At 37.6% G+C, this 27,556-nt stretch overlaps 1 protein-coding gene across 1 annotated transcript in view; it reads right to left on the bottom strand.

Moving 5' to 3' along the window:
* Positions 1–27,556, bottom strand: part of LOC100372960 (uncharacterized) — a 58,650-nt gene that overhangs the window by 6,679 nt on the left and 24,415 nt on the right. Inside the window, exons 2-14 of the mRNA XM_085499840.1 lie at positions 19,526–19,622; positions 18,078–18,219; positions 17,583–17,694; positions 13,982–14,070; positions 13,275–13,448; positions 12,592–12,668; positions 7,446–7,575; positions 6,797–6,847; positions 6,320–6,479; positions 3,364–3,540; positions 2,147–2,226; positions 251–470; positions 89–96 (exon numbers count right to left, since the gene is read on the bottom strand). Of these exons, the coding sequence (XP_085355966.1) occupies positions 89–96; positions 251–470; positions 2,147–2,226; positions 3,364–3,540; positions 6,320–6,479; positions 6,797–6,847; positions 7,446–7,575; positions 12,592–12,668; positions 13,275–13,448; positions 13,982–14,070; positions 17,583–17,694; positions 18,078–18,219; positions 19,526–19,622 (1,517 nt within the window). The remainder of the gene's footprint in view (positions 1–88; positions 97–250; positions 471–2,146; positions 2,227–3,363; positions 3,541–6,319; positions 6,480–6,796; positions 6,848–7,445; positions 7,576–12,591; positions 12,669–13,274; positions 13,449–13,981; positions 14,071–17,582; positions 17,695–18,077; positions 18,220–19,525; positions 19,623–27,556) is intronic.

The raw sequence follows: 27,556 nt of genomic DNA, 5'->3' as shown, positions 1-27,556 counted from the left end.
CTCATTGGCCATTGGATACTGGGAAATCAATTATATGAACATTGTCACCTATGGGAATTCAATTATAGGTCTTGTGCAATGTATAAACATTGTCACCTATGGGAATTTGATTAATAAGTCTTGTAATAGTCACTGTCACTCACTGTGATCCCAATGAAATATTACTGAAAATTAGTGTCGTGAAATTGAAAGAGTTTACGATAGCTTATAAACATTTTTCTTTGGTGAGAGAAAAAATACTGAATCTTACCGTTCTGTGGTGTTTTACCCTCCAGTATAAACAATGATACGATTTTATCCCATTCTTCATTATTTGAGTCTAATAAAACTAATACCAAGTCAAATCGACTTAATAGTGGACTAGCAAGTGCTGTGTTAACACTTAGAGATTCTCCTGGGTCATATTTGCCTTTAGGGTTTGTGGACGCCAATATAGATGTCCTGGTGTTCAGTTTACAAACAAGACCAGCCTAGTATAATAAATAACACAACTAGTTTATCACATCTTCTGACGAGAAGATACGTTCTTAATTTGTCAATCAAAATGAGGGAAACAAATTAAAAATATACAAATTATTTAAAACAGACTTTGGAATGTAAAAACACTACAAAATGAGAAGAATTGTGACAAGTTTAGAATCAATGACCATAATTTGGACATCGAATTAGGTAGAAAAAACAACTCATAGAAGAAAAGAATAGACTTTGTCAAAAATGCAATGAAAAAGTAGTTGAGAATTAAATTCACTTCATCCCAGATTGTGAATTATATAAGGAAGAATGAACACGTTTATTTGAAAAATGTGATATCAAAACAAACCAAAAAGTGGAAAGACTAAACTTTAAAACAATATGCAATTGTAGTATTGTATTGGCCAAATATTTAAAAAGTACAATATACCAAATTAAATAAAAACAAGTGGGTTTTATTTTTGTAATAGATATTTTCTTTTTTAATAGTTTCTCATTATGTGTTGTTTATTTCTGTCTATGCAATGTATTTTATGTTTTGTCTTTATCATACATTACCCTCAGATGGCATTTGTTGAGTAACAAGCAGCCTGTCGGCTGAGATAGCTCCGCTGTTAGCAATGCACATTAGAAAATGAACAGTATGTATAGTATTAAAGCAATCAGACTTGTGGTTTTAAACAAGAAGTCGAAAATATCACTTTTTACCAAAAATGACAAAAATATTCATCAAAATTAGAGAATTAAAGATATCATCACGAAATGAACAAATCTGAGACAGGTCCACATGTAGTACCTATATATGTAATATCAAAGCAATCAGACTTGTGGTTTTTAACAAGAAGTCAAAAATATCACTTTTTACCAAAAATTGCAAAAATATTCACCAAAATTAGAGAATTTGAAATTTTGACATGAAATGAACAAATCTGAGAAGAACCATCCAAGGTACTTGCATATAAAATTTGAAAATATTCTGACTTGCGGTTTCAAAGAAGAACTTGAAATTGTAAAATTGACGACTGCGGACAATCAGTAATATGAACAGCCTCGCTTTGTCGACAGTGGAGCTAATAAAGTTATTATTATTATTATCATTATATACGTCTCAGAGCTCCGAAAATCAGATTCTCAATTACCATGTACAGGATATTCAATAGATCACACTTGTCTAAGAGGGTGCTATTCCTTGTAGATGTAAAAGTAAGGTAATAAGAAAGATAAGCAGAGGGTTTCATATTTTAGTTAAAAAAAACCACTCAAATTTAAACATTAAGCAAGAGTTTAGAGTAATAGCCCAACATTACGTTGTTACAGTCCCCAACATAAAAACTCTTGGATAACAAATATTAAGATAGATCCTAGAGTCTATTATGATGATATTACTCAATGATTGTATACTTTTAATGAAATAAAACTATATTAAAAGCGAAAACATAATTACACTGGATGGTTGATCCCATAATGACTGCATGTTGTTACAAACAATATGACATACAACCTCATGCAATAAGAATATTCAGTCATGATTTTAATTCCACGCAAAGTACTGACAATTAATTTAACAAAAAAGCAAACTACTATTAACATATATTTATACATTGTATATATAGCAAACAAACTCAGCAACAACATTGGTTTTTAAGAAGTGTTATCTTCAATGGGTATTTCTTACCTTAGCTACACTGATGGTCTGTTGTTCCATAGCTTCATGAATACTTCCTCGGTCATGTTCTTTAATGCTGTTAAATTCATCTACAAAATGAATTGGAATACAACTCATGGTCTATGCGAGAAATATTTCATTACTAGTATCACATAATGTTGTGTATGTAGCTGTTTGTTGTATCCCATATTAATCTGTCACATGCAGTCCACAATATGGGATTCCCAGCTTCTGACAAGATTTCACATGGAGTGAGTTTAGAGTCAAAAGATACATTCCTATTACCGGGTATTACTAGGCAGTGCTTTCAAAATGCAAGGATTTTTTTACCACCATTTGTTATCACTGACTCTTTATATATTTCTGACTGCTCTGCCATGATAAGTATGGTAAATATTTATCTGTAAGAATGTTGTGACTACATATTATTACCGTAGAATCTGTACTAGAAGCTGCATCCATAGAAGTCTTACCCATTCTTGTTGAACTATTGAGAATCAAAAAATACATTTCTCGCATATGTAGATGCTCTAATAGAAACTGCACCCCCTCTATTGCATTGTACCATTTTAATGGGAGCCACTATTTCTAGTACAGATTTTACAGTAGTAATCTAAGGAATTCCTGTTATTACTGGCAGTGTATTTATCATGGAAGGTGTTCACTGTCACTGACTCTTTATATATTTCTGACTGCTCTGTCTTGAACATCAACATTAAGTATGGTAAATATTTATCTAGAAGAATGTCATGACTACATATTATTAGTAATCTGAGAAATCAAATATTATAACCAGATGATCACTCTGAGATACATGTACATGCACCGACATTAGAATGTAGAATACAACCTGTGAAGCACTCTTTGCCAATTATACAAGATCTTGCAAGGCTCTGAAAAATAGACTATTCATTACACATTCTAATCTTAATTGTAGACTTCTATAAATTCAATTTGTTACTCCTAGCATTTCAGATGAAGGGAAAATTTCTCTATGTACATGTGTGTTCACGTCAATTTGTTCATGTGCTTCAAATATGCAAATACAGTACCACATCATACATTCATTAAGTTTTGGATTCAATCGAAAAATTGATCATTTTTTTCTGTAATTTTTTCTGAAAAATGTTTTTCAAAGGTTTCTCTGTGCAGATTTGTTTTGTAAAACCCAGCCCCTTGAGTCTAACAGTCAACAGTCAATTGAATGATCTTCAATGCATGCTCACCAATGCAACAGAGTCCACCGTCTGCTAAGACTAAAGCACCAGCTTCTAACTGCCATTCACCACCATCTCTGACAGCTGTAACAGTCAACCCAGCACTTGTGGATCCAATACCAGTTGTTAATACTGATCGAGGAGTTATCTTTGTAGCGTACTTCAGAAACTGAGACTTTCCAGTACCTGAAAATTAAGATGAACATTGTGATAATAATATCCGAATTTCCAGATCATGTGGAAATAGTTTGCACATGGCAAGTAGGACAGAAAACTGTGTTCAATGCATCTGGAGTCTGGCAACAAGTGCAATTAATACTGTTTTTGTAATTTGTTATTTATCCCCATGTCTTGATTCAGTGGTAGCACTTTCTAATTTATTTATAAGACTTGCTCTACAACTAGTCAACCACAGTTCATGCAGACATAACATGCAGCATGTGTGCACTACAAGTGTTACCAAGCAAGAATAAGAAATAGTAGAGTGTCAGCATGTATAAGAAACGGTCATGTTGTTCTGTCTTCCATTGCATTTGTCATATCTATCAGATAGTTGGACTTTTTTCACATTCATACAATTCTGTGTTTACTGTATTCAAAAATATCTTGCACTACTCTAGAGAAAATATAAAACAAATCATTGACATAACATGAGTCCTCATCGTGCAGTAGTAAACAAAACTAAAACCAGTCAAACATTTTTAATTTTTATTAAAGATTTATTTGATTTTTAGCTTTGAAATTGATGCCATTTGCAAAACAAATGCATTTGATGTGATTCATGATGTATGTGTAAAGATTAACACGATTGGTCCAGATATGTCAAACATTTAGCTTCAGAATGGCATACATTAAAACAAAATGACCACCAGTCAGCCATTTTGATATCCAATCTGCAAAGTCAAGTGATGTGCACCAAGGTCCCATAATGTCCAATGTACGAACCAGCCCAAATCTGGTTTTGGAATGACAGTGATGGTCAATATTTAGAATATTTAGCATTAAAATGGCTGTAATTCAGCTATCTTGAATTGGATTACAAAAAGGAATGCATATATCTATCCCAAAATGTACAATGTATATGTAAATTTTGAATGTGATCAGTCATTTCAAAGATTTGGCTCCAGAACAGCATAAATTAAAACATAGTTGACTCTGGTGACATTGCCCTTTGTTATTGGCGATCCGCTCCGCTGGGATTGCCCTTATTGGCGATCCGCTCCGCTAGGATTGCCCTTATTGGCGATCCGCTCCGCTAGGATTGCCCTTATAATCACTTTTGTCGTTTTGTGTGTGTGTGTGTGTCTGTGTGTGTACATTTCCAGTGTTTTCACGTATGATTTCTTCTGTGATTTTTTTGGCTTGGCCGATTTCTTTCAAACTTGGCAGGTAGGTCACACTTTCATCCTAGTTATAAGGAAAAATCTGAAAAAAATTTTTGGCCCACCGTTGCCATAGCAACAGCCAAAAAACTGGTTTTTGCATAGCTTCGCGCCAAATGTATCTCCTCCTACAAATTTGGGATAAAACAGTTCAGACATAGCTCATTCTACTCAGCTTGAGTGTGGGCACAAAGTTACTATTTGAATTTTTGATATATGTTTTCATTACCGAAAAATTTGACCCCAAAGTTGGGGTAACTTTTCACCAGCAACGGCTCGGCTGGTTTTGTTCATACTTCACAGGTAGGTCGTGCCGTCACTAATTGGAAAAAAATCCTGGCCCACCACTGCCATTGCAACATTCAAAAACTTATTTTTGAATACTTTCGCCCCAAATGTATTACCTCCTACCAGTTTTGTACACAGTCAGCTGGCATCGGTGTCGCTGGGTGCATATGAGAAGGGAAGGGAAGTTGTGCAACCAAATTTGCCGAGTTTGCAGTTTTTCGCCAATAAAAAAATAACTAAGGCAACAACTCACGATTTGTCAGCATTTTTGTAATAAAGACATTATTCTCTATCAATAATCCGCCCAAAACAAGAACATTTCTACTAATTCTTGTGTTTTTTCGACGTTTTTCGAAAAACCTGTGATTAGGCTGCGAAAGTAGAACATTCCGGAGGGGGCGAAACGGAAGAGCCAAATTTAACGCGTATTTTGACCTCTATGCGGTCGTTGCGTCCATCGCGTGGCGATGCTCTTCCGTTTCACCAGTTGCGTTTTTTTGACTAAAATTTGGGCAGTACTGTCAGTCATGAAAATTGATGAATAAATTAATACACATAAAATATGAATCACAGGCTAATTCAATGGTCACCGAACACTCCACTACTAAACAATCTGTGGCAAGATAGTAGCGTACTGTATATTTGACCCAGATTTGACAAGCATGGTAGTTTTTTGCGCACAAAGGATTGTGGGACAGAGTCCTTTATTTGCTGGCATTCTTGATTTTTGACTGCAGGTCTTTTTTATATTTTAGAGTAAATGCTTCTGATATGCTCTTAGGTTGCTTAATATCCGTCTGAAATTCTGGACTGTGGTCATATTTTTCGATTAGGAGTCTTATATTTAAACAACTCACTGTGACTAGTGTTTTGCATTATGAAGTATATTATTATGAAGTTCAACACACTGTACTTTAGGTAAATATTTACCATTTCGTTATTTCATTATTTCGCTTTCCAGCATTTACAGAAAATGCTAAAGCAAAACGGTTGGAAATAATAAATGTAACAGCAGAATACGTCCTAGCACAGTCAATCTACTAGGAGAGTGACTGTGGTCCTAGTAATAAACTAAGTGACTTCTAAAGACTGAATGGTGTTTGCGAACCTCGTATTAGTTATAAACCGACGTTAGCTTCACGTATACCGGTATGTCACACCATGGAAACAGCCAAAAACATATTGCTTGTTTTTGAGCGGAGCGGATTGCCAACCAGCCTACCGGCTTGTATAATATTATTCATCTGTAACAAAACTCATCAGCCCATAACTGTATTTTACTAAATAACACCTACCAGGATCTCCTACAAGAAGTAAATGTGATTCTCCTCTAATCTTAGTGCCTGAATTATCAACTCTTCTCACGCCACCTGCGAGTATGAGTGCAACTGCCAATTTAACAACATACAGTCCATATACCTGTGGGCACAGACTGGCTAGTATCACGTTACGGCCCTGAAATACATACATATTATATGTTATTGTGATTTATCAACACAAAAAGATAATTTACCCATATATCTAAAAGCACAGTACTGTTAGATTTTATTGTGAAAACCTTTGGCAACTTCAGAATTAACTTTATTTTAATTCCCACAGGTTATTTTAGTAAGACGTTAATGATGTGTTTGACACATTATAGTAATGCTTTCTATTGTTTCAGTAGTATCAAAGTTAATTTAATGTGACCCTTATTTTTATCAAGTTAAGGCATGACAATGAATGTGGACACAAACCTTAAATGCATGCAAACAATTAACAGTTATACTCACTGTCAAGGGGCAGTGTTTATGTTTTTTCCAGAATTCTTCAAATTCTTGTCTCTGAAAAGAGTAAGTGAATTTACATATTATGAGTTTATTACAAGGACTCCGCAAAGTTTGCAGCGAGAGTATAGACCATGAAATGAGCAAAGTGGCGAAAATTATTCAAACTCTCTCGTTTTGAACGTCCCCTTAGAAATACTACACAATCATTCCAATATTAGAATTTTCCAATAAGGTAGGATGCAGGTATATGGTGCAATATTCGATCACACTGTAACTTAAGGAGAAACAGTGTAACATGTAAAATAATATACATTAATGTCTATTTTAAATATTGTCTTTTAGCCAAAAATAAACCACACACTGTCACCACCACACAAATGGACCAATATTCATCAAGATTTGTTAGCTCTGTGACTCAAAGCATACATTTATTGGTAGTAAATGTAACAGGGTTACAAAAAAATTACCATCATAACATGCAATTAATTGACTGTAGTCTCTATTTCATCATATGATAATACTCTGCAACAGGTTATATATCTCATCACAGGCAATACAGTGAGATCATTCAGACAATACATGCATACCACTCACTGTATTCATCAATCTAGATATGCAAAGCTATGTTCAACATCACATTAAGCATACTCACAAGTTCATCTGTGACAGCAACAGTAGATCGTTGTTCGTTATTTACAAGTACATGATTAGCTTTCATTACTAGCTCCAAATCTGGAATATTCTCTGGATATACTGACCCCCATCGTCTTAGAATAGTACCGCTTCAAAGTTATACACAATAAATTTATATCACATAAATTGGGTTGTAATTTAACATTTACTGGTATAAACAAAATTATGAATGAATAGTTCATAAAATAGAAAGAGAGGAATCGAGCGTGAAACACTACAGATATTATAGTGGGTGGTAGAACCAGGCTCAACTACATTGAACAATTCCAAACGCACCGAATGAGTGGTAAGCAAGCTTATCAATTATAAACACCAATTGAAAACCACCTAAATATATATATATATTAGGCAAACTAATGAACATGTGCCAAATTGAGCATGTTATCAAAAACAACAATTCAGGAAAAGCAAATTGTTGTTTACAAAAATACAAACACATAAAATACTGACACCAGGACTGATAGTGGGCCTCTAGAGAACTTTTCTGACGTTTTATCACTGAGAAAAAAATGTGTCTGTATATTTCTTTTTTTCTGTTCCAATCACTTACTTGACATTATTGTGTCAAACAAAATACTGTTCCCTCATTGACATTAGGGTGTACAGTGGCATGTGGTGTGGCAATTCCATGAACAAATGGTCACTGACATAGGGGTGTACAGGGGCATACAGCATGGCAATTCCATGAACAAATGGTCACTGACATTGGGTTGTACAGTGGCATATGGTGTGGCAATTCCATGAACAAATGGTCATTGACATTGGGGTGTACAGGGGCATGCAGCATGGCAATTCCATGAACAAATGGTCACTGACATTGGGGTGTACAGGGGCTTACAGCATGGCAATTCCATGAACAAATGGTCACTGACATTGGGGTGTACAGTGGCATGTGGTGTGGCAATTCCATGAACAAATGGTCACTGACATTGGGTTGTACAGTGGCATGTGGTGTGGCAATTCCATGAACAAATGGTCACTGACATTGGGGTGTACAGTGGCATGTGGTGTGGCAATTCCATGAACAAATGGTCACTGACATTGGGGTGTACAGTGGCATGTGGTGTGGCAATTCCATGAACAAATGGTCACTGACATTGGGGTGTACAGTGGCATGTGGTGTGGCAATTCCATGAACAAATGGTCACTGACATTGGGTTGTACAGTGGCATGTGGTGTGGCAATTCCATGAACAAATGGTCACTGACATTGGGGTGTACAGTGGCATGTGGTGTGGCAATTCCATGAACAAATGGTCACTGACATTGGGGTGTACAGTGGCATGTGGTGTGGCAATTCCATGAACAAATGGTCACTGACATTGGGGTGTACAGTGGCATGTGGTGAGGCAATTCCATGAACAAATGGTCACTGACATTGGGGTGTACAGTGGCATGTGGTGTGGCAATTCCATGAACAAATGGTCACTGACATTGGGGTGTACAGTGGCATGTGGTGTGGCAATTCCATGAACAAATGGTCACTGACATTGGGTTGTACAGTGGCATGCAGCATTGCAATTCCATGAACAAATGGTCACTGACATTGGGGTGTACAGTGGCATGTGGTGTGGCAATTCCATGAACAAATGGTCACTGACATTGGGTTGTACAGTGGCATGTGGTGTGGCAATTCCATGAACAAATGGTCACTGACATTGGGGTGTACAGTGGCATGTGGTGTGGCAATTCCATGAACAAATGGTCACTGACATTGGGGTGTACAGTGGCATGTGGTGTGGCAATTCCATGAACAAATGGTCACTGACATTGGGGTGTACAGTGGCATGTGGTGTGGCAATTCCATGAACAAATGGTCACTGACATTGGGGTGTACAGTGGCATGTGGTGTGGCAATTCCATGAACAAATGGTCTCTGACATTGGGGTGTACAGTGGCATGTGGTGTGGCAATTCCATGAACAAATGGTCACTGACATTGGGGTGTACAGTGGCATGTGGTGTGGCAATTCCATGAACAAATGGTCACTGACATTGGAGTGTACAGTGGCATGTGGTGTGGCAATTCCATGAACAAATGGTCACTGACATTGCGGTGTACAGTGGCATGTTGTATGGCAATTCCATGAACAAATGGTCACTGACATTGGGGTGTACAGTGGCATGTGGTGTGGCAATTCCATGAACAAATGGTCACTGACATTGGGTTGTACAGTGGCATGTGGTGTGGCAATTCCATGAACAAATGGTCACTGACATTGGGTTGTATAGTGGCATGTGGTGTGGCAATTCCATGAACAAATGGTCACTGACATTGGGTTGTTCAGGGGCGTGCAGCATGGCAATTCCATGAACAAATGGTCACTGACATTGGGGTGTACAGTGGCATGTGGTGTGGCAATTCCATGAACAAATAGTCACTGACATTGGGGTGTACAGTGGCATGTGGTGTGGCAATTCCATGAACAAATGGTCACTGACATTAGGGTGTACAGTGGCATGTGGTGTGGCAATTCCATGAACAAATGGTCACTGACATTGGGGTGTACAGTGGCATGTGGGGTGGCAATTCCATGAACAAATGGTCACTGACATTGTGGTGTACAGTGGCATGTGGTATGGCAATTCCATGAACAAATGGTCACTGACATTGGGGTGTACGGTGGCATGTGGTGTGGCAATTCCATGAACAAATGGTCACTGACATTGGGTTGTACAGTGGCATGTGGTGTGGCAATTCCATGAACAAATGGTCACTGACATTGGGTTGTATAGTGGCATGTGGTGTGGCAATTCCATGAACAAATGGTCACTGACATTGGATTGTACAGGGGCGTACAGCATGGCAATTCCATGAACAAATGGTCACCGACATTGGGTTGTACAGTGGCATGTGGGGTGTCAATTCCATGAACAAATGGTCACTGGCATTGGGGTGTACAGTGGCATGTGGTGTGGCAATTCCATGAACAAATGGTCACTGACATTGGGTTGTACAGTGGCATGTGGTGTGGCAATTCCATGAACAAATGGTCACTGACATTGGGTTGTACAGTGGCATGTGGTGTGGCAATTCCATGAACAAATGGTCACTGACATTGGGTTGTACAGTGGCATGTGGTGTGGCAATTCCATGAACAAATGGTCACTGACAATGGGTTGTACAGGGGCATGTGGTGTGGCAATTCCATGAACAAATGGTCACTGACATTGGGTTGTATAGTGGCATGTGGTGTGGCAATTCCATGAACAAATGGTCACTGACATTGGGTTGTACAGTGGCATGTGGTGTAGCAATTCCATGAACAAATGGTCACTGACATTGGGGTGTACAGTGGCATGTGGTGTGGCAATTCCATGAACAAATGGTCACTGACATTGGGTTGTATAGTGGCATGTGGTGTGGCAATTCCATGAACAAATGGTCACTGACATAGGGGTGTACAGGGGCATGCAGCATGGCAATTCCATGAACAAATGGTCACTGACATTGGGTTGTACAGGGGCATACAGCATGGCAATTCCATGAACAAATGGTCACTGACATAGGGGTGTACAGTGGCATGTGGTGTGGCAATTCCATGAACAAATGGTCACTGACATAGGGGTGTATACAGGGGCATGCAGCATAGTATTTTCAATAACATGTGCTCACTGTAAATGAGTTGAACAGTGGCAGGCAACATGGCAATTCCATGAACAAATGGTCACTGACATTGGGTTGTATAGTGGCATGTGGTGTGGCAATTCCATGAACAAATGGTCACTGACATTGGGTTGTACAGGGGCGTGCAGCATGGCAATTCCATGAACAAATGGTCACTGACATTGGGTTGTACAGGGGCATGCAGCATGGCAATTCCATGAACAAATGGTCACTGACATTGGGTTGTACAGTGGCATGTGGTGTGGCAATTCCATGAACAAATGGTCACTGACATTGGGTTGTACAGTGGCATGTGGTGTGGCAATTCCATGAACAAATGGTCACTGACATTGGGTTGTACAGGGGCGTGCAGCATGGCAATTCCATGAACAAATGGTCACTGACATTGGGTTGTACAGGGGCATACAGCATGGCAATTCCATGAACAAATGGTCACTGACATTGGGTTGTACAGTGGCATGTGGTGTGGCAATTCCATGAACAAATGGTCACTGACATTGGGTTGTACAGTGGCATGCAGCATGGCAATTCCATGAACAAATGGTCACTGACATAGGGGTGTACAGTGGCATGTGGTGTGGCAATTCCATGAACAAATGGTCACTGACATTGGGTTGTACAGGGGCATGCAGCATGGCAATTCCATGAACAAATGGTCACTGACATTGGGTTGTACAGGGGCATACAGCATGGCAATTCCATGAACAAATGGTCACTGACATAGGGGTGTACAGTGGCATGTGGTGTGGCAATTCCATGAACAAATGGTCACTGACATTGGGTTGTACAGGGGCATGCAGCATAGTATTTTCAATAACATGTGCTCACTGTAAATGAGTTGAACAGTGGCAGGCAACATGGCAATTCCATGAACAAATGGTCACTGACATAGGGGTGTATAGGGGCATGCAGCATAGTATTTTCAATAACATGTGCTTACTGTAAATGGATCGAACAGTGGCAGGCAACATGGCAATTCTATGATCATGTGCTCACTGTCAATGAATCGAACAGTGGCAGGCAACATGGCAATTCTATGAACATGTGCTCACTGTCAATGGATCGAACAGTGGCAGGCAACATGGCAATTCTATGAACATGTGCTTACTGTCAATGGATCGAACAGTGGCAGGCAACATGGCAATTCTATGAACATGTGCTCACTGTCAATGGATCGAACAGTGGCAGGCAACATGGCAATTCTATGAACATGTGCTCACTGTCAATGGATCGAACAGTGGCAGGCAACATGGCAATTCTATGATCATGTGCTTAATGACATAGGGATGTACAGGGGTTCACAGCAAGGTTATTCCATGAACAGGTGCTCACCAACATATGGGTGTAAATTTATATACCACCATGTCTTTTCGCTGTACCAACTCTGAACAAAATCATTCAATACATATGGATAGACAGTCATGAAGACACATGATAGAATGGATGGATAAGTACCATTGAAGTTGATCATTATATTACCTGATAGTTACATCATCCCCTGCCTTACAGCAATCAACTAAGTCATCTTCCAATACAACCCACATGGATCTAGGAATCTAATATTAATGCTAAGTGGAACATAACACACAAATACAATTTGATAGCTTCTATTTCATAGTATTATATAGTTTTCATAGTAACTACATATGCTACAAATAATACAATCAGTGCAAGGTCACAAATGTGTAGGTAAAAAAAAAAAAAACTTCAGATCTGTTTAATCTGCAAAAATTCACTAACTTGGAATACATGTGTAATCAGGCAATCACATTTCTACACTTGTTTCATGAAACAGACATGAGTACAAGTATCTAAGGCAGTGAGATGTTTGTGTTATAAGGAAAAGGGAAATATCACTGAATGAAGACAGTTCTGTAAACTACTGTAAAACATGTCTTTTTAGCTAGCATGTTATTTTAGCTAATTTAGCTAATCTGTAATTCAAGATGTAGCTAATTTAACATAAAGTATATTCTCACAATGAGATAGTCGACACTTTAGCTAAATTAAGATTATGTTAAATCATGCGTCAAATCCGCTAAAATTGCATGCAGCTATTTCGTGTTCTACAGTATATTCACTAAATGCAGTAAGCACAATCATCACTGCCAAGTATCAACAAGCCTGAAAGTAAATAAAATGCTCAAAAAAAATAAGGATACAGTTCCAACTGCCAATCTCTGAACTTGTTCCTGTATTTTTATCTCTTGGTAATCACGGCAACTGTCTGGAGTACCTCCAGAGTCAGACAAACATGTAAATTTGATAGAGTTACATTGATCAGGATTGGTACATACTGTTGGTTTACATTCTCGATAATACTGCTCAAAGTCTGCCTACAAAACAAACATTGTAACTGAGATATGACTAGAAAAATTGCTCCATCGCAGTATTTTCACTTGGAAGTTGGTGATGCAACTGAGCAAGGTTATAAGATAGAGAAACAAGCAGCCTCTCAGCTGAGATAGCTTTGCTGTTAGCAATGCACATTTCAATGTGAGAATTGAAGATATCATCACAAAACGAACAAATCTGAGAATTACCTATATGTATAATATCAAAGCAATCAGCCTTGTGGTTTTCAAGATGAAGTTAAAAATATCAATTTTGACCAAAAATGACAAACATTCATTCAAAATTAAAATACCATAAATATCACCATGAAATAAACAAATCTAAGAGAGGTCTACCCAAGGTACATATACAGAAAAAGTTGAAAATTAAAATGTTGATGCAGACAACAATCAGTAATATGATTAGCTTCGCTTGACTTTGTCGACAGTGGAGCTAAAAACTGATGATGATGAATTTATTGGCACCTGGCCTATTCACCTAAGGCCGAATATCAATTTGCATTTGCACAACTTACCTGAACAGTAAACACATGCTTACATTTGCTACAGATAAACTCTTTTTCAAACTCCAATAACTTCACACTGCTAGTCCTGATTACTGTACCTGCAAGACAAATTCAGGACCTGAATGTTCATTAGTTTGCCTGACATATCGGTATGTGATCACTGATTTGTGTGACATGCATGTACTTTGATTTCACAACACGCGTGTTTCCTGGTTTCCCCAACACATGTAGTATGTTCACTGGTTTCCCCAACACATGTTCACTGGTTTTCTCCAAACACATGTTTACTGGTTTCCCCAAACACATGTTCACTGGTTTCCCCAAACACATGTTCACTGGTTTCCCCAAACACATGTTCACAGGTTTCCCCAAATATGTAGTATGTTCACTGGTTTCCCCAAACATATGTTCACTGGTTTGCCTGACATTTAATGCAAACTGGAACATAGTAAAGCATACAGCTGTGCACAGGATGGTATGGGATGTGTTTGTAAAATAATTCTTCGTCAGGCTGCAGCTGCTGAAATTAGGTTTATCAACACATTGACATTGCCTGACATGTATGCTCAATGGTTTGCCTGACACACATGCTCAATGGTTTACCTGACACACGTGTTCAATGGTTTGCCTGATATGTGTGTTCAATGGTTTGTCTGACATGTGTGTTCAATGGTTTGCCTGACATGTGTGTTCAATGGTTTGCCTGACATGAGTGTTTAATGGTTTGCCTGACACGTGTGTTGAATGGTTTGCCTGATATGTGTGTTCAATGGTTTGCCTGATATGTGTGTTCAATGGTTTGCCTGACATGAGTGTTCAATGGTTTCCCTGACACATGTGTTCAATGGTTTGCCTGATATGTGTGTTCAATGGTTTGCCTGACATGTGTTCAATGTTTTGCCTGACATGTGTGTTCAATGGTTTGCCTGACATGTGTGTTCAATGGTTTGCCTGACATGTGTGTTCAATGGTTTGCCTGACATGTATGTTCAATGGTTTGCCTGACACAGGTGTTTAATGGTTTGCCTGATATGTGTGTTTAATGGTTTGCCTGATATGTGTGTTCAATGGTTTGCCTGACACATGTGTTCAATGGTTTGCCTGACACGTGTGTTCAATGGTTTGCCTGACACAGGTGTTTAATGGTTTGCCTGACACATGTGTTCAATGGTATGCCTGACATGTGTGTTCAATGATTTGCCTGACACGTGTGTTCAATGGTTTGCCTGACATGTGTGTTCAATGGTTTGCTCGACACATGCGTTCAATGGTTTGCCTGACATGTGTGTTCAATGGTTTCCCTGACACATGTGTTCAATGGTTTGCCTGATATGTGTGTTCAATGGTTTGCCTGATATGTGTGTTCAATGGTTTGTCTGACATGTGTGTTCAATGGTTTGCCTGACATGTGTGTTCAATGGTTTGCCTGACATGAGTGTTCAATGGTTTGCCTGACATGTGTGTTGAATGGTTTGCCTGATATGTGTGTTCAATGGTTTGCCTGACATGTGTGTTCAATGGTTTGCCTGATATGTGTGTTCAATGGTTTGTCTGACATGTGTGTTCAATGGTTTGCCTGACACAGGCGTTCAATGGTTTGCCTGACATGCGTGTGCAATGGTTTCCCTGACACATGTGTTCAATGGTTTGCCTGATATGTGTGTTCAATGGTTTGCCTGATATGTGTGTTCAATGGTTTGCCTGATATGTGTGTTCAATGGTTTGCCTGACATGTGTGTTCAATGGTTTGCCTGACATGTGTGTTTAATGGTTTGCCTGACATGTGTGTTCAATGGTTTGCCTGACATGTGTGTTCAATGTTTGCCTGACATGTGTGTTCAATGGTATGTCTGACATGTGTGATCAATGGTTTGCCTGATATGTGTGTTCAATGGTTTGCCTGACACATGTGTTCAATGGTATGCCTGACATGTGTGTTCAATGATTTGCCTGACATGTGTGTTCAATGGTTTGCCTGACATGTGTGTTCAATGGTTTGCTCGACACATGCGTTCAATGGTTTGCCTGACATGTGTGTTCAATGGTTTCCCTGACACATGTGTTCAATGGTTTGCCTGATATGTGTGTTCAATGGTTTGCCTGATATGTGTGTTCAATGGTTTGTCTGACATGTGTGTTCAATGGTTTGCCTGACATGTGTGTTCAATGGTTTGCCTGACATGAGTGTTCAATGGTTTGCCTGACATGTGTGTTGAATGGTTTGCCTGATATGTGTGTTCAATGGTTTGCCTGACATGTGTGTTCAATGGTTTGCCTGATATGTGTGTTCAATGGTTTGTCTGACATGTGTGTTCAATGGTTTGCCTGACACAGGCGTTCAATGGTTTGCCTGACATGCGTGTGCAATGGTTTCCCTGACACATGTGTTCAATGGTTTGCCTGATATGTGTGTTCAATGGTTTGCCTGATATGTGTGTTCAATGGTTTGCCTGATATGTGTGTTCAATGGTTTGCCTGACATGTGTGTTCAATGGTTTGCCTGACATGTGTGTTCAATGGTTTGCCTGACATGTGTGTTTAATGGTTTGCCTGACATGTGTGTTCAATGGTTTGCCTGACATGTGTGTTCAATGTTTGCCTGACATGTGTGTTCAATGGTATGTCTGACATGTGTGTTCAATGGTTTGCCTGATATGTGTGTTCAATGGTTTGCCTGATATGTGTGTTCAATGGTTTGCCTGACATGTGTGTTCAATGGTTTGCCTGACATGTGTGTTTAATGGTTTGCCTGACATGTGTGTTCAATGGTTTGCCTGACATGTGTGTTCAATGTTTGCCTGACATGTGTGTTCAATGGTATGTCTGACATGTGTGTTCAATGGTTTGCCTGATATGTGTGTTCAATGGTTTGCCTGACATGTGTGTTCAATGGTTTGCCTGACACGTATGTTCAATGGTTTGCCTGACATGTGTGTTCAATTGTTTGCCTGATATGTGTGTTCAATGGTTTGCCTGACATGTGAGTTCAATGGTTTGCCTAACATGTGTGTTCAATGGTTTGCCTGACATGTGTGTTCAATGTTTTGCCTGACATGTGTGTTCAATGGTTTCCCTGACACATGTGTTCAATGGTTTGCCTGACATGTGTGTTCAATAGTTTGTCTGATATGTGGGGTCAATGGTCTACCTGATATGTGGGGTCAATGGTTTGCCTGACATGTGTTCAATGGTATGCCTGACACATGTTCAATGGTTTGCCTGACACGTGTGTTCAATGGTTTGCCTGACATGTGTATTCAATGGTTTGCTCAACACGTGCGTTCAATGGTTTCCCTGACATGTGTGTTCAATGGTTTCCCTGACACATGTGTTCAATGGTTTGCCTGACATGTGTGTTCAATGGTTTCCCTGACACGCATGTTCAATGGTTTACCTGACACGTATGTTTTTATTATTTATTTAAGCCACTGGTCACTGAATCATACATCTATATTTTTCACTTTGATAACTCATTGAAGTATACAACAGATGTGCAGCCAATAGATAACACAGTTAGTAAATGTAGGTCATGGTTGTGGATGAGTTAAATTTTAACTGCAACTAATTTTATTTGCATAGTACAAATATATATATTGTGGGTACCACATACCAGTTATTGATAAGAAGTTTCCAATATCTGATGTCTTGGGCAGTGTGTCCCTAATGAATTCTGGACACACTGGGAGATTTGTCAGTCTAGCATGCAGGTTACATTTCAGTCTCTGTGAAAAGAATTGTTTACAAATTTAAAATCAACATTTAGCACCTTTTGCAAATTAAAATACAATTTGTGAAACTAATTTGAGGTAGTTATGTCCATATGGTCCAAAATCACAAAGAAATTATTGAAAATAAATAAAATTCACAAATTTTCCGGTGAAACAATGAGTTCTATTGAAATATTACGTATTCACATGGATTAAATTCAGCGGATTTCACTTATCAATGAAAAATAGCAAAATTAAACACAGAAAAAGAATTACCGGTAATGCATTTACAGTACTCAAGAGGTACATACATTAACCCCAGTAAAACCTCAGGCATCCAGATCTACTGAATCAGGTACTTTGCCATTAAATAAAATGAATAAATAAAAATAACGTACCATTTCTAAGTGCTGAGGATGATCTTTATAAGTTTCCAAGGCAACAGATCTGAGCGCTGTATCAAAAACTGGCAGTAGTTTGAGTGAATGAGACACCAAGTTTTCACTGATCTCAGAATTACTTTCAAATAATGTCATGACACTGTAAGAAACATTGCCATTGAAAGGATTTAACCATGTGAGCACCAGAATGTGACATTGCTCCTAGTATTTTCCACCATTCCATGAGGAAATTAGCAGACTTTAATTGGAACTATTTTGTGAATGAAGCCTGAAGTTAACTTTGGTGTTCAAATGGTTTAACAACTCAATACTATATACTATATATTTACTTATTTGAAGGACATGCGACTGTAGTACTGAGCCAAAGTGACTTTGTGATTTTAAATGAATAAACACATTATAACATCATTTCATATATTTTTTATAATAGTTTGCAGATAGCAAACTATTATTAGAATTTTCCTTGGAACAGCTATTATTAGAAATTTAAATTTTCCTTTGAACAGAAATTAATTTTGCATTTGGTAACACAAAAGATAAAAGTGGCTCATTACATAAATCAAAAGAAACAAAAATGATAGAAGTGACCCTATAGTGACCTTTTAAGGAGTGGTGTTTGTCATAACACATCCTGTTTATTTAGGATTCCATGCGACATATTCACAGTTTGTGAAATACATACGTACTGCAAATGGACCACCGGCTTTCAAGTAAATACTCTGTCATATATACATACATAACTGTCAAGCCAAGAACAAACTCTCTCCTCCAATACGATCTTTACATATAATAATAATATGTTATTACTATTTATTTCAATTTCACAATTGATACTTGAAAAAGGGTAGTAGTATTCAATAAATTCAATTCTGTATGAAAATAAATCCTTTGCAAATTGGCATTTAAATTCATGGATTGGCCAGCGAAACAATGAGCTCTATTGAACACAAAAGTATTTTTACTAACAGTTTTCTAAAGATATGCATGTATTTATATAATGACCATGGCTGTTAAATTGGCTATTAATGTAAAATACTAAATTATTTTTGCTAATTATGCTGAAGGAATGATTCAGTGAAAATAAAATCCAATGAATACTGTAAAGGGATTAATTATTCACTGGGTTTTAATTTTGCTTATTTCGCTGACTGGAAAATGCGCTAAATTAAAACCCAGCGAATATGTAAAATTTAGCATAGAACACATTATCTAAATGATAAAACCGTGAATTTAAAACCCACCGAATATGCCTGAAATGGTAAATCAGCGAAATTTAAACCCAGTGAAAATTAGTCATTATACAGTATACAATTTTTTCTATATTTTACATTCAACTCGTCAAAAATCTGTGAAAATAAATTCCATACAAAACACCCAAATAGTCTTATCAGCGAAAATTAATTGCAGCTAAAATAAAGTATTTTACAGTATATTAAAATACTTACTCTATATTGACAGCATAGTGTGCAGTGTCATCTTCTTCTAGTAGTATAGTAACAACATCAGTCCTGTGTTGGTCTTGTACATAGCTTTCAAATACTTCTACAAAATACAAATGCAACATATTCTATAAATTGTTAAGTGGTATATGCAGTTATTAGGAATAAACTATATGTACTGGTAGTAAGTTTGACCAGACTGATGAGACTTTAGGGAATCATGGTAAGATTGCTTGTGCATGATCATTAAGGAAAAAAGATGGTCAAACAGGATTGTCATTCACAGTAGTACCCAACATGGAATATGGTTTCATTGCCAAAGCACTATATGTATAATCTGCACTTGCAATTTACAGAAAAAAAGGGCAGGAGACACAATGGTGACATTCAGTATCAGAAACTCCACCTTTTTAATTTAATTTTTAATTTACTTAAGATAAACTGTCTGAATATTGAACAAAGCTGGACAAGTGTTTGGTATATCCTACATAAAACTAAATAACTTCTTGTATTAACAGTTAAAGGTGATGACAGCCACAATACCCTCAGGAAACGATCATTACAGTTTAATTCACTTTGACTATTAATCAACACACGGAAGACTCAAAGTCCCCATGCAGTTAACAATAACTTCCATTCATTTAACTGCTATTCAAAAAGAACACAGTTCTTCAATATTATAAGGTGTAACAGACAGGTTATTGTCTGTTTGGGGCATGAGAACATAAATGAAATAAACTAATCTAACACTTAGTAGCTCTGCACGTAGACATCAAATATAACCGTTGCCAAGACACCTGTGGAGTACCTTATCCAACTAATGCTGAATGACTTCCCACCTGTGATGATACCCAATCAATGGATACCATAAATTCTCTCTTTAACTTTAACAATCCACTCGTAAATCTGACTTTGTATTTGTGCATTGATTGTCTGATTCATGTTGATGTGCTAGCAGCTCGTTCAAAAATCCTGCAACTGTTAACAGCTTTCTTAGCAGACATACCAAGCATAGCTCAAGTTGCTATTTACCTAGTAGGCTTTGTGATTTCCAGCAGTTGATTAATAGCCACATTTAGTGCAAGCCATTAAATGAGAATAACTTAACAACATGAACATGGAATTGCAATTTCACATAACAGCTACTATAGGCTTGGAGAGAACACGCATGTTAACAGCTCCTACATCCTTGAGGTAATCAAAAATCGGTTAAAACCTGCTTCGCTAGCAGATAAATACCGAAAAAAATGCCGTCATCATCTAATTTTCATATGTTCTTGGAGACTATTCCCAACGTACAAGTAGGCGTCAGACAATTTGGCAAATATTCGTTCCCAAATGATCAGCTTGCGAAGAGAAAGGCAGTTAGAACAGCGCTACTGAACTTTGCATGGCGTTGGGAGAGCAACATGGATGGCTGGAACCAGATAGATTGTATTCTCATCAGGAAAATTGGTGGAAATTGGAGAAGTTTTGCGGGTCAGGATTGGCAGGAATACATACGACAGCATAATTTATTTGACATATTCCTTAAAAGGATATACTTAATGGATCAATCACACCCGTCAGATGTCATACCAACCATCATCAGAGAATTCTCCAAGAAATGGGACAATTTCCCCAGTAGTTGGATACATCTCGACAGGACATTGAAAATGAAATTTGGTGATAACTGGAAACAAAGTGCTCGACGAATGAAGGTGTATGCAGAAGAGCAGACAAACTTTTATGACTTTCTGAGCAAAATAACACTGAGACATTTACAGCCTTTGTCTAAAGATGATACTTTTATTGATTTTCCACAAGCATCTACTGCTAAAATAACAAAAGCAAGAGTCCTTGAGAAAGCGATGAAGACTTTCCATAAGAACTGGAACCAGTTTCCACATGGTTGGAAACATCTTGACCATCGCCTTTGTTGTGTTGTGGGTAGAGACTGGAGAAGCTTTGCTAAAAGAAAATGGCGTGGGTATATTACACTGAAAGACGAGGTTGAAAGGATTAGCTACTAAAATTACCTTGATACTTCTGGATAGTATTCAACCACCAATGACCAAAAGACAGGTAGACAGAGAAGGATTTTAGATTGTTATTATGGTCACATCTTATCATAAATTCACACTTAACACTGGTTGCTGTGTATACAATAGCACGGATCTCCTACTTCAGACTTTAATACATGTACATGCAAACTGTATATCATGCCATTCTCCGTTGTATGTATCCTACATCTTATAATGTAATTTTAACAGTGACTTTTTTTTCTTTCTATTAGTTCCGCATACATTTATGTAAAAGTCAGCATAAATTGATCAGTGTGATCATGTTTCACAAAATTGTACTAAAACAAACTAAGCTCTTTAGGAAATTGTAAAAAGAAATATGGTACTTTATTTTACTGAATTCACTGAAAAGTATAAAATGAGTTGCCATCTGTAATTTATTGTCACTGGTTTATTTTAAATCAATAAAGCCATTTCACTAGTTTATTTTCACTGATTAACCCTCACCTCCCACTAAGTATTCCACATTATCACACATCTATATAGCAAAAAAAAGAATAGAATTTACCATTCAATAAAAGTCGTCCATATATATACACTCGTTCAAACATCAAGTTTGTTCCTATATTTATGGTGAGCTACATCATCAACATTGACATGTTAAAGATTATTGATGTAACATTCAAACAAATTTGTTTACATCAGTCACAGGCTATACCACATGAAGAAAATAAGACTCCCTATCTCACAATGCAAAAATGTTTTTTGTTGCCATTTTGGGCTGTCTTATTAATTTATTATTACAAGCAGGGAAAAGATGTATAATAATAAGGATTTCATGAGGATACCGCAAAGTATGCACTCAGGCAGTATGAAAAATAGCATTGACCTCCACTATGTATTGGTAGATATGATCACGCACTTTCTGTGTTCACACTTCGCAGTATTCTTGTGACAACCCTCATACACATGTATTGGAGTTCAATTTGTTGCACCACTGAAAATTTAATCAGTATTTCCACTATTAGTATGTGAATGAGCAAAAACAAATTATGCCTATTTTGCGTTCAGTCTTTTTCAACGGGATACAAAATGTAACTCTATATGTGCAGATAAAATACTTATTAATGAATACTATAAAATATTGAGAAATGCAACAAATTATATAACAGTTGCGATATGTAAATTAGTACGTTATTCAATGATTGATCAAATCACATTAGCTGAAATTATCTGGATACCAGGCTCAATGTCTTTGAAATGCATGTTTATTTTTTGATGTTGATGTTAAAATACGTACGAGGAAGTTTGCCATGTCACATGTAATAACAGTGGATTATAGTGTATTGCTTTTACTTTGAAAAGCTCTTGAATAACACTGCAGCAAAAGCCATCATTTGCACAGAATGGAATTGATCACACTGAACAGAATTTAAAAACATGGTTACAACTTTCCTAGTGATTTTCATAAAGTCTGGAAACATATTTAATAATAACAGAACCCTATGACCTTTCCCTGCAGTTGTACATTATGGATTCACCTCATCACTCATTAAAATAACTCCAATACGCAATAAACGCCACACAAGATCATTGGGTTCTGCCAATTTGACTGCATGTTATTGTCACCGCCATATTGTTCCAAAAACCAAAACATCAACATTGCCGGATAAGTTGCTAAATGGTTTCTTATGCGCAGCTCGAGATCATTACATGATTAGATCAAACCACTTTCACGAGTGTGCCGTTCAGCTAAATGTGCTCATTTACAATTGTTAGTGACATGCACCAGGCACACTACTGGCTGCGTCATGACATTTCATACTGTTCAATACTTACATTATGTTTGGATAACTTTGCCATTTAATATATACAAATTTATCCTCGGGGGCGGACATCCGAGCATTTTCTACCGCCTGGCAATCCTCGCGGTGAAAACAAAGACCAAAAACTCGCAGAAAACGGTACTTTGCGATGGTTGTTGAGAGTCCCCTGAACAGTGTAACAAGATTAGCCCTACGTGTGTTAAATATATGAATTTGGTTGTTCAGAATTACTTCAAAGTTGAGTTTGTGTTGTTTTCTCAAGTTTTCACCGGCTCCACCGGCGTTCCACAGCAGCGCGCACAAAGCCCGTAGAAATATGTGGTACAGTTGTGCGCGTCTTAGCAACGTAGAACGTCCGTGACGTAGCTCCGCCCCTGAGGATACGATTTAATGAAATGAACTGAAAGGCAATCACATCATGATCTTCTATTTATATTCAACAGGTCCTCGTCCCCCACTATTAGTGTGATGTTTATTTTATTGGTTTAATTAATTTGAGTAGTTTACAATTGGTTCCTATGGCAGAAACATTCCATCATATCTCAAAATTTTGTTTGGTGACCTCAGGCTTTGCTAAAAAAATAATACCGGTAAGTAGTATTATGAGGGCTACATATGGCTGTCACAAATTTTGAATATTAGTCCAGTACAAGTTATTCTTGGAATAATGTGTTAATACGGATTCCTATGTTCTAAAATGGTTCGAAATTTGGGTTATTTTGCATTTTTTCTTGAAAATGCATCCTTCTTTCTCTGTAAAAACATGTATGTGAATCATCACACAACAATTTTTGAATGATTTACTATGACCAATGTTGTCTGTGTTTTAATGGTAACAAACTAACAGAACTACTACCATATTAGCGGTGTATGTGCTCCTGTATTTTTAAAATGAGAGATGTGTCTATAATAAAAATACAAATTTTTGGTGTATGTACTCTCTTAATAGAAATGCTATGAATAAATACGATAAAATAAATGAATAGCATGAGAATCAGAAATTAATTATAACTGTACAGATAAGTGTGAAGCAACAGTGGAGGTTGACAGTGGAGATTGACAGTACAGGTGTTCTTTTGATAATGATGATCCCGGCTTTGTTACTATGACAAGTGTCAAAGGTGACAACAACACCTGTATATTAGGTCCTTTAGAGCAAAAAATGATTGAGATGAATTTGTTGATGACCTGCAAACCTGGTGGTTAAAAAAAAATATGAATCATTGTACTTAAAATGAGGTTAGACAATTAAAAATACGAATAATTTATCAATATAAGACACATTTTATTTACTGGACGACCAACAGGTGCAATCTTCCCATATGAGATGATTCTAGTGGTCCTGCAAAAATCTGCTGCTATTTGTGACAAGAATACTGTGTTGATGAGCAGACACCAAATATATGGACTTACATTATTAGTTTCAACACTTCTAATTATGATCAATGAATAAAGCCATGTCATTTATATTGAGGCAAGTAAAATGTATGCAGGGATTTAGTTGAGAGCCAAACTGGCTATCTACTCCCCCCGACCGCATACACCGATTCGCTGCAACGCTTCACACTGCCGAGAGCCTTTTTATTTTACTTTTGGCCTGTTGTAACAGGCCTGCTATTAAATGCATTTCTGAAACCCCTGGGTATGAAAAACAACAAGTGTGGATGCAAAGTGACAAAATGACAGATCTAGACCTGACAGCATCTTTTGTTTCCATATGACACGCACAGTTATGATCTTTCAATTTATCAACTCCAGTTATGGTACATATCTTTGAATTAAAATAGTAGAGAGTTCCCTTTGATCACAAAAAGATCTCACCTATAATAGAGGTCCACCAAAAGCACATGGACATATGTGGTTTCATCGGTATGTGCGGTGCGAGCATATCGCCGTTATAAGAACATTACTGCTCAACAACCAATGGGCCCAGTATTTCAATTTGCTGACGGATGTTACCTCACACGACAGAAGCTTACCCACATACTTCAGCAACTGCTTGCGCAATCGAGACAGTCTAACATCACACAGTACACCAGCCACAGTTTCCGAAGTGGGGCAGCCACCACGGCAGCCGCTGCAAACATACCTGACTGGCTTATTAAATGTCTTGGAAGGTGGCGCAGTGATGCCTATCAGGTGTATATACAGACACCAACAACAACACTGGAGCGAATTCCTGGACTCCTTGTGCACCAATAACATCACTCAACGTTTGCCTGAACATTTGTGACGAACTTTCATTTGATCAATCATGTGTTAAACTGTTGAACTAAAATATGTGGAACTCCCCGATCAATTTGTTGAACTCTTAAAACAATGTGAAAAACTCTTTGAGTTGTGTTTTGAACTTTTGCTTGTGTCACTGCAGATACAGTACTCATTCCGCCCAACCTCCCGCTTTTATCGCTTTTTTTCCGACCGCTTATCGCTTAATTTCCGACCGCTCGCTGCTTTCCGACCGGAAACCGACCGCTTTTTTTCCGCTCGCTCGCGTTCGCTTTTGTTCGCTCGCTCGCTCGCTTTTGTTCGCTCGCTCGCTCGCTTTTGTTCGCTCGCTCACTCCTGCTATGGCTGGCTTCAGAAACATCGTCCGCTTGCCAGCCGACCGCTGGAGTAACAATGATCGTACATTGTATGTATAAACTTAAGTTTTTATTCGTAATAAATTTAGGTTTTAATGACGATTCAAAACACAACGCCTATTGCTTCTCTGTTTTGGAACAAAGACGCCTTCAAATCACTTGACACATTGTAACGTTTGCTACGCAAGTCGAACTGTGACCTGTATTTACATATTTACGTCCTTGTGTGTGTAGTTCAAGCAGCTATATAACTGGTCAATCGCGATATGTATTGAGTACTAGTGTTTGTGTGTTGTGTGTGTGTTTCTGTGTGTGATTTTGACTAAATTTATTCCGAACGGCGCTCAAAATAATTTGACACTTTGTTATTTTTGAACGCAACTCGCACTATGACCCTTACTCAATTTGCATAAGTAATACGAATGCTCTAGTTCAGAAAATCTATTGGTTAACTTTTGCTCGTGTCTGGGTGCGCAAAACAAAACTGCACATATAATTATCGCATAGCTGAATTTCTACAAATCAATTGGACTTAAACTACTAGTATAATGATTGTGACGATTAATCGCTTGTCTGAGTACATGCGGCGACGAATTATTGGATTGGCAGCAGCCGGACGAAAAATGAAAGAGATCTCGGAACAGTTAATTTGTTGAGGAAAACAAAACAAACGCAGCCAGTGATACATTTTGAAAACAAAAATACAAAATAATCGCAATCAGAGGCGCCGACCACGCGCGTTGGAAATAAATAAAACGTGTTGTGACAGTCTCACCAAATTCTTTCACTCGCGCAATATAATTATGTTATTTCCCAAAGCACTTATATTTAATACATTGACGAAAAACACCGCAAGAAAAATGTAAATCAGGCTTGTAATTACTACTCGAACGCAATGTTGATCACTGTAAAAGTGGATAAATTCGAACCGTCATCAAATTCAAAATTCAAGCGATCTCGTTGAATGTCAAAAATAAACTCGATGTTTAGAAAGACAAAAACAACACCATATTAGAGTGCAAAAAAAGTTAGCAGTAAAGAACGAGAAGTGCATGTGGGAAAGCGATGAGTGAACTCGAGGAAAATTATGCTGATGTGAGAACAAGCCATATACTCGCGGAGTACTCGCTAAAACATCGAGAAAATGTGCCATTTCAAAGGGCACCCTTACAAATAATGTCTGCGATTGTGTGAACATGAAAACGTGCAAACAAGGAACAGAACTCGTGGTCCACAAGGAAACTTAGCGATGACGCAGTTAGATGTATACGGCTGTTGAAAACAGACTCCTTCGATCTCATATAAGCAGGTTCACGTGGATGTATCATTTTCAACTATTACCAACAACGCTATGATAACAAAGACATTGTGAAATTCTTTTGTTTTTATGTAGAAAAATACAGTAATTTTACCAAGTAAAATCATATTTATTAAAATTGTTGTTCATACACGAGTTGTCGAACACACTACATAGTTTGTAATTTCATCTAGCTCCTTTCAGTCACGATTCAAAACAAATAAAAGGCACAAATATAGATAATATAGCAAATTATTTTTTTCTGTAATATTCGTGTGTAATCAGTAATTATGACAAAAAATTATGGGTACATATGAAATAGATTT

Source organism: Saccoglossus kowalevskii, chromosome 1 (assembly GCF_978046115.1).
Source record: "Saccoglossus kowalevskii chromosome 1, keSacKowa6.1, whole genome shotgun sequence".
In the NCBI taxonomy this organism is placed as follows: Eukaryota; Metazoa; Hemichordata; class Enteropneusta; family Harrimaniidae; genus Saccoglossus; species Saccoglossus kowalevskii.
The sequence above is the reverse complement of the archived record's forward strand: the minus strand, read 5'-3'. Positions and strand labels throughout refer to the sequence as shown.